Below are 9114 nucleotides of genomic sequence, written 5' to 3' on the forward strand. Positions count from 1 at the left end.
ACCTCCGCCTCCTGGGTTAAGGCAATTCTCCTGCCTCAGCCTCCTGAATAGCTGGGATTACAGGCACACGCCACCATGCCCAGCTAATTTTTTGTATTTTTAGTAGAGACGGGGTTTCACCATGTTGACCAGGATGGTCTTGATCTCTTGACCTCGTGATCCACCCGCCTCGGCCTCCCAAAGTGCTGGGATTACAGGCTTGAGCCACCGCGCCCGGCTTACTGCAAGGTTCTTAACTGAGGTCCATGGATCTTCTGGATAGAAATCAGGGAAATCTGACATTGACTGTAGGCAAATATTCTGTTCCTCCCACATGCCTGCTATGCCTGTCCCAATCTTTGACTCTCTAAAGTCATGAACCCTATTTGGTTTCAACTACCCCAGGAGTTCAGGATTCCTCCAAATGTTCTAAATAAATACTTAGTAGACTGGGCTAGTATAATGAACAGAGTTGTAATTGGTTTGAAGAATCCAAGATCAGGACTGGTAGAACAGAAGGAAACTTGTTCCAAGCCTGTGAGAAATTTGCCCTAGGTCTAATCCCACAACCTGTTCCAATCCAGTTTCATTTGTCATTCTCACTTATGACTGATGAACTTGCTTCCATCACGGAAAACGTTAAGAACTCACTCTGGCATGAGGTCACCCTACAAAGGAGCACTCTCAGCTGCCCGGAATGTTAGCATTCAGCAGGGACCACACCCCTTGCCTTTTCAGTAATTCCTCCTATTACAAAACTCCAAATGCAGCACATTGTTGATAGGAAATTTTGTTTAAAAAGAATATTTCTGGCTGGGCACGGTGGCTCACACCTGTAATCCCCACACTTTGGGAGGCCGAGATGGGCGGATCACCTGAGGTCAGGAGTTGGAGACCAGCCTGGTCAATGTGGCAAAACCCTGTCTCTTCTAAAAATACAAAAATTAGCCTGACGTGGTGGCAGGCACCTGTAATCCTGGCTACTCAGGAGGCTGAGGCATGAGAATCTCTTGAACATGGGAGGCGGAGGTTGCAACGAGCCGACATCGTGCCACTCCACTTCAGCCTGGGTGACAGAGTGAGACTCTGTCTCAAAAAAAACAAAAAAGAATTCAGGCGAGTCCGTAAAGTGAAAGTCAGTTTATTAGGAAAGTAAAGGAATAAAAGAATGGCCACTCCATAGGCAGAGCAGCCCTGGCGCTGATGGTTGCCCATTTTTAAGGTTATTTCTTGGTGATACAATGGGTGGATTTTTCTTGCCTTTCCTTTTTATACTATACGGGGTAACTTCATGATGTCGCCATGGCTTTTGTAAACTGTCATGGTGCTGGCAGGAGTGTAGCAGTGAGGACAACCAGAGGTCACTCTCCCGACCATCTTGGTTTTGGCGGGTTTTAGCCGGCTACTTTACTGCAACCAGTTTTATCAGCAAGGTCTTTAGGACATGTATCTCGTGTATCTCGTGCTGACCTCCTATCTCATCCTGTGACTTAGAATGCCTAGCCATCTAGAAATGTAGCCCAGTAGGTCTCAGCCTCATTTTACTCAGCCTCGATACAAGATGGAGTCACTCTGGTTTAAACGCCTCTGACACAAGCAACTTGGGTACTAAAAGTTGTTACAACACCCTTGCTGGTTTTGCCTGCTAATGATAATCTACAAAATTCTAAAGATTTACCTAGAGAGAAAAAAAGTAAAAAACCACAATTCAAGACAGAAGAGCAAAATGATTCCAGCAGAGAACTTGAAGGATGAAATCAACCAGGAGGAAGCTTCATTTTAGTAGAAAGTAAACGGTATTTTCACCACATAAGGAAATGTGACCTTTTGAAAAAAGAACAAGGTCATTTTGTACTTTAGTAAGGGCAGTTCCTTCTTGCCACTTACCTGCTTCCATGAGACAACAAACAGCTGGGTTTGTTTTAGCAACCAGCATTGCAATTCACATTCCCTTTAAAACCAAGGCAAAGATTAGAGAGAGATCCCCACCCCTGCTGCAAGTCAGTCTTGAAGGACAAGTGTTTGGTTCTTACCTCATCTACCCACACCTGGAGACCTGTCACATCATGGGCAAGTTGAAACAGTAACTTCTTCCTCCACCCAACAATCTTGCAATACTCCAAAACAGCAAACCTTTTTTTTTTTTTTTTGAGACAGAGTCTTGCTCTGTTGTCCAGACTGGAGTGCAGTGGTGCCATCTCAGCTCACTGCAGCCTCCTGGGTTCAAGCGATTCTCCTGCCTCAGGCTCCTGAGTAGCTAAGATTACAGGCACGTGCCACCACGCCCAGCTAATTTTTGTATTTTTAGTAGAGATGGGGTTTCACCATCTCTGGTCTCAAACTCCTGACCTCGTGATCCGCCCACCTCGGCCTCCCAAAGTGATGGGATTACAGGCATGAGCCACTTTGCTCAGCCTAAACAATACCGTCTTAAAATGGGGCACCCGCTCGAGGCAACTACTTCCTGCTTTATGCCCTCCCTCCCATAAATGGCCTCTTCAATTCATTCAGACTTCTGCTTTAGGAATTGTCTTTTTTTTTTTTCTTTGAGACGGAGTTTCACTCATGTTACCCAGACTGGAGTGCAATGGCACGATCTCGGCTCACCGCAACCTCCGCCTCCTGGGTTCAGGCAATTCTCCTGCCTCAGCCTCCTGAGTAGCTGGGATTACAGGCACGTGCCACCATGCCCAGCTAACTTTTTGTATTTTTAGTAGAGACGGGGTTTCACCATGTTGACCAGGATGGTCTCGATCTCTTGACCTCGTGATCCACCCGCCTCGGCCTCCCAAAGTGCTGGGATTACAGGCTTGAGCCAAGGAATTGTCTTCTTAAAACACCACTTAGAGAGCCAGGCACGGTGGCTCATACCTGTAATCCCAGCACTTTGGGGGGCAGAGGCAGGCGGATCATGAAGTCAGGAGTTTGAGACCAGCCTGGCCAATATGATGAAAACCCCATCTCTACTAAAAATATGAAAAGTAGCTGGATGTGGTGGCGGGCGCCTGTAGTCCCAGCTACTCAAGAGGCTGAGGCAGGAGAATCGCTTGAACCTAGGAGGCAGAGGCTGCAATGAGCTGAGATTGTCCCACTACACTCCAGCCTGGGTGACAGAGCAAGACTCCATCTCAAAGAAACAAAAAAACAACAAAACACCACTGTTAGGAGGACACTCTTCACTGAAAGATCTTTAACAGACCACAGAGCAAAGCAATCCAGAGTTCTTAGCATCAATGAATACGCCACTCTTAATTGAAGTCTTTTTCACCATTCTACATTTCTTGCGTGTTCCTGCTTCTGCCTTACTCATTGTTTTCTCTAGAGTTCAACATACATTTTTGTCTATGATTCCTCCTACCTACGCTTTAAGGATTAGTTCAACGGTTATCTGTTTACAGAAGTCTTCAAATTCCCTCCAAATGAATACTAAATCCAGTGGTCCTGAGAATTCGAAGTCAGTCCTCCATAAGTGATTCTCTCACCACAAAATGGCCCAAGTACCTTGCCTGCCTCCCATGGCCGCCAGCTGAATTGTGTTGTAATTGGGAGGGAACCCTCCATTTTCTCCCAGTACTGTATCACTTTTTTTTTTTTTTTTTTTCTGAGACAGAGTCTCACTGTCACCCAGGCTGCAGTGCAGTGGCCTGATGTCAGCTCACTGCAGCCTCCACCTCCCGGGTTAAAGTGATTCTCCTGCCTCAGCCTCCCGAGTAGCTGGGACTACAGGCATGCACCACCATATCCGGCTAATTTTTGGTAGAGATGGGGTTTCACCATGTTGGCCAGGCTGGTCTCAAACCCTTGGCCTCAAGTGATATGCCTGCCTTGGCTTCCCAAAGTGCTGAGATTATAGGCATGAGCCACTGTGTTGGGCCACAGTATTTTTTTAAATGCCGCAAAGCACATTGAAGAACACTTAACACGAGTATATCCTCAATGAGTAACTGAACAGGCTGAGTATAGTGGCTCACACCTGTAATCCCAGTTACTCTGGAGGCTGAGGCACAAGAATCTGTGATCCTAGGTGACAGATTGAGACCCTGTCCCTCCGCCCACCCCCACCAAAAAAAAGAACAAATGAAGAAATAGCCCATTTTTTGAGAATCAGTGCTTTTATAGAGCTTTTGACAAGGAGGCAGTACAACGGTTAATAACATGGATATGGGGGTCAGAGAGACACAGATTTAAATTTACTAGGCTGCGTATCAGCTGTGTGTTTTAGGTATGGGTGTATTTAGCTGTACTTCCTCTAAACAACGAGGTTAACAATACCTACCAATATGGTGATTGTGAAAATGGGGTAATGAGCAAAATATCTTAACGTGATGTGTGGTACATGGCAAAGAGATAACTATTAAGATACCGCTGGAATTCACAGGTGACTCTACTAATGCAGTGCTTCTTAAAGGGACATTTAAACAACCACTGCTCTGATTTAGGGAATAGCCAAGCTTTAGTTGAACACTGGCCTCTCAAGAACCACTTCTGGAATGTCGACAAGTTCCTTTAACCTCTCTGTCTCCGTTTCCTTACTTCCAAGGGGTGATAATTATTTGCCTGACAGAAATGCTGAGGGAGATCAGGTCAAAAATACTATGTCAACAACTGCAAAGGATTGCTTTTATTATGAACTTAAGAAGAAAAAAAGCTGGAAGTATTTTAAATTTTATTCTTTTTCTAGCACATTCTGTGAGGGCTTTAAAAATAAATTTCTCTTTATAATTTTCCTTTCCTTTATTCTTTACAGGACAGTAAATCTGATTACTCAAGTTCTCAAAAATGAAAACTATACTGGAATGTTTCTATTATGCTCCCCCTGTTGGCCTGAGAGCAGGACAACACTGCCTGAGACTAACAATTCAAGATGATCTAAACATTTATTTTCATGGACTTGACTAATATAAAGATGTAATGGCATTCCATAGAAAGACCTAAGCCATAGTTTCAGCTCTATCTTATATAGATACCCGACAATTGAAAGCAATATGTTTATCTAATTTTTAACTATTAGGGTTCAAATCTAGAAAATTATTTTTATAGAAAGGCTAGCTGCATGCCATTCATTCTTTCAAAATAATTACTTTTCAAAGATTCTGCTGTTTCTGTATTTAAGGCTGAAATCCACTGGAAGCCCCCAAACTTGCAATTTTTGCAACAACTTACTTTTTTGAGATGGAGTTTCCCTCTTGCTGTCCAGGTTGGAGTGTAATGGCGTGATCTCGGCTCACTGCAACCTCTGCCTCCCAAGTTCGAGCAATTCTCCTGTCTCAGCCTCCCGAGTAACTGGGATTACAGGAATGCATCACCACACCCAGCTAATTTTTCTATTTTTAGTAGAGATGAGGTTTCACCATCTTGGCCAGACTGGTCTTGATCTCCTGACCTCGGGTGATCCTGCCGCTTTGCCCTCCCAAAGTGCTAGGATTACAGGCATGAGCCACTGCGCCTGGCCAACGATTTACAACTTAAAAGTTATTATATATACTAATTTACCTGTGAATCACTTTTTTTGTATTCAAAGTCTTAGATTATGTCTATGAAAACTAATTTATTAAACCTCTGTACACAAAGATGAACATACCTGTATAGCAAGCATATATGAAGCATGAAGTTACAAAAAAGTAAAAGTATTACTAAAATTGATACATGTAATTCACTTATAAAAATACCCCAAATGGGATAAAGCTGCTCATCCCTGATTTTTCTCATTTGGTTGTTGGAGTTGAAATATGAATTTAAAATGGTAGAATTTTTTCTTTTAAAAAGTGATATATTAAACTTATATACAGGATAATTAGCAAAATGTAGAAAGGGAAAACAATGTACAAAAGACAGATAAAAACCATCAATCTCAACGGACAGTCACAATCCAAAAATAGTATAAACCTTAACAAACTATGTCTAATCCAGGTCATATTCACATCTCCCCCCAGGTTTTGTCAGTGAGAGTAAAATATAGTAAACTAGTGAGCTCAGTCTTTCCATTCTTTAAAATAGGCTCGACTTTGGAACACAAACCTTGGATAGATTTTTAAACATGGGAGGAACAAACAGGAAAACAATTTTATCTATCCATTTAATTAGTACTAATTAATGGAACAAAGTTATTAAATAGCTCTTGGTGCTAAGTCAAGCCATTATTCAGAGGCCTTTTTGTTTTTCTGCTGGTTTCTGGGTGAGTTCTTTAACAAGCTTCTTATCTTGAGGTACATCCCAGTGGATTCTGCCATATTCTCAAATTCAAATGGTGTGATTCCAGTTGCAAATTTGCTCATGTCAGGTATAGGGCTATGCATTTTAGCGGCCGTTGAAGGACTGGTGTCTGCAGGAAAGAGCTTCCGGCTGCCCCCATTGCTGATATCACAGTTTGGTGTGACACTGCCATTATCAATACAGGCACCTTCAGCATTTACTGGAGCCAGCTCCGCCTTTTCCTTCTGACAAAGTGATGTTACCTCAGAATCTGGGCTGGAGGCACGTCCAGCTTCTGATTTCTTTGTAAAAATGTCTGGTACCTCAGGCTCATCCAGTGCCTGCTTTTCAGATGTTTTTCCTTCTGGGACAGGGAGGTCTAGCTCATTTGGACAAGGTGAAGAGGCAACGGAATTCCCAGTTAAAGGTGTGTCCACAGGAATGTCAGAGTCACTGTTTATGCTTTCGGCCTGCTCGAGAGCCGCCCAGATACGCCTCTGCTGTTCTTCAAGTTCTTCCAGAGTCAGGGCGTCCTCATCCACAGCTGCAGATGCTGTTCTGGTCTGGGGTGAGTCACTGGGAGTCAGTGGTGGGGTGCCCTTGGGGAGAGGAGGGGTGAAGACGGGCGGAGGAGTTCCCCGAGGGAGTGGAGGAGGAATGTCAGGAGGTAATGGTGGTTGAAACTGAAAAGTTTCGCCGCTCTGAGAACCATGTGGTACCTCCATATCTGAAGTAAGAAAATTAAGAGATACTTTAGAACTTGTAATAGCATTTGTTTTACTAAAATGTGTTATTTGAACTCAGGTATATCCAGAAATTCAATGGCCAAAAGTAACTGGCTTAAGAGGAGGAAAATTCTGGATTCTCAGGTGCTATGACCATCACCTGATGCCCTTAGTTCACCTGAAGAGATCTACAGGCAGAGCTGTCAGGATCTTCTGGTGCTAGAACTTTAGCCATACCCCTTGGGAGATCTGTTTCTGTGCTGCGTGCATTATTTTAGATTGAGGAAATATGAGCAATTGTATGGAGACTACAGAATTTCAAGGTAGTGCGCTCTACCTAGAAATTCATGGCAGATTGCAGTAGGAAATTTGATTGGAGGTGCAGGCTGGCTACTGAGTGGTGGAAGGCTAATGGGGAGGAAGTAAGGCGCAAGGCAGGAGTACGCCTTGGGTTATTTCTTCCTTTTTTTTTTTTTTTTTTTTTTTTTTTAGATGGAGTCTCGCTCTGTCCCCCGGGGTGGAGTGCAGTGGTGCTCATTGCAAGCTCTGCCTCCTGGGTTCAAGCGATTCTCCTGCCTCAGCCTCAGAAGTAGCTGGGACTATAGGCCCATGCTACCACGCCTGGCTCATTTTATGTATTTTTAGTAGAGATGGGGTTTCACCATGTTAGCCAGGATGGTCTGGATCTCCTGAACTCGTGAGGCTTCACCCTCCTTGGCCTTCTAAAGTGCTGGGATTACAGGTATGAACCACTGTGCCCAGGCCTTTTTTTTTTTTTTTTTGAGACAGAGTCTTGCTCTGTTGCCTAGGATGGAGTACAGCGGCACAATCTCGGCTCACTGCATCCTCTGCCTCCCAGGTTCAAGCAATTCTTCTGCCTCAGCCTCCTGAGTAGCTGGGATCACAGTCATGCACCACCACGCCCGGCTAATTTTTGTATTTTTAGTAGAGAAGGGGTTTCATCATATTGGCCAGGCTGGTCTTGAACTTCTGACCTCAGGCAATCCACCTGCCTTGGCCTCCTGAAGTGCTGGGATTATAGGTGTGGGCCACTGTGCCCAGCCTTATTTCCCAATTCTTATCTCTAATCTAGACTGCTCACTTTAACTGCAGGTTCACTATCTAACTGCCCACTAACCATCATCACCTATAGGTTCCACAGACACAACCTGTCCAAAACAAATAATCTCTTTCGAAAATGTGGACTATTCCCCCATCTGCTGTTGTCACTAATGGCACCACCAGGGGTATCTGCTTGTCACCTGGGAGTACTCTTTCTTTCCACCCATCCCTAGGTCTTTGGCTCTCTGGGGAGCATGCTCTCCTGTTGGCTGCCACAGCCGCAACCTTGCCTCAGGTCCATTACCATTTGCCAGGAAAGTGAGAGTCACCCTCACCTCAGGATTCATCTTCCTTGTGTCTGTCCTCCAAACCGCTGCCAGATCCATCTTTTTTCTTTTTTTTGAGACAAAGTCTTGCTCTGTTGCCCAGGCTCGAACGCAGTGGAGCAATCTCAGTTCACTGCAACCTCCAACCTTTGGATTCAAGTGATTCTCCTGCCTCAGCCTCCTAAGTAGCTGGGATTACAGGCAACTGCCACCACACCCAGCTAATTTTTTTTTTCTGTATTTTTAGTAGAGATGGGGTTTCACCATCTTGGCTGGTCTGGTCTTGATGTGATCCACTCACCTCGGCCTCCCAAAGTGCTGGGATTATAGGCATGACACCGCATCCGGCCCAGATTCATCTTTCTACAACAAAAGTCTGGCCCTATACCCCTCCCATCTCCATTGGAATCCCTTCAGTGCCTGCTCAGACCCCACAGGAGGAAGTCCAATCTTCCTCCAAGGCCCTCTAGGATACAATTTCCCTACTTCCATCACATCACCTCCTACTGCCTGGCTGAAACTCCAGCTGTCACCCTGCTGCTGACCTGATGTGCCGTGAAGTTTCACGATCCTGCATTTGCACTTCCCACTGTCTCAAACGCCCTCATCCACCTCGTCTCCTTGGTAAATCCCTGCATTCATCCCTCAAGATGCAGTTCAAAGTTACCCTATAACTTCATTCAGCACAGATGATCAGTTTTTCCTCTGTGCCACCACTACAGTCTGGAACTTGCTCTGTGGCAGCAATATGTAACACTTTTGTTCCGTACATATCACTGCGGGCCACCACATTTATATGAAAATGATGTTGACCCATCTGCAATCCCGAG

At 44.7% G+C, this 9114-nt stretch overlaps 1 protein-coding gene across 2 annotated transcripts in view; it reads right to left on the reverse strand.

Moving 5' to 3' along the window:
* Nucleotides 1-5507: 5507 nt before the first annotated feature.
* The window catches only part of ZCCHC8 (zinc finger CCHC-type containing 8), a 25763-nt gene continuing 22156 nt past the window's right edge, over nt 5508-9114 (reverse strand). For both annotated transcript variants that reach the window (XM_032242715.1, XM_032242709.1), the window contains one exon: nt 5508-6898. In XM_032242715.1, the coding sequence (XP_032098606.1) occupies nt 6117-6898 (782 nt within the window). In that variant the 3' untranslated portion in view covers nt 5508-6116. The remainder of the gene's footprint in view (nt 6899-9114) is intronic.

This window comes from Sapajus apella, unplaced genomic scaffold, assembly GCF_009761245.1.
Source record: "Sapajus apella isolate SASKATOON/1434 unplaced genomic scaffold, GSC_monkey_1.0 scaffold2, whole genome shotgun sequence".
NCBI lineage: Eukaryota > Metazoa > Chordata > Mammalia > Primates > Cebidae > Sapajus > Sapajus apella.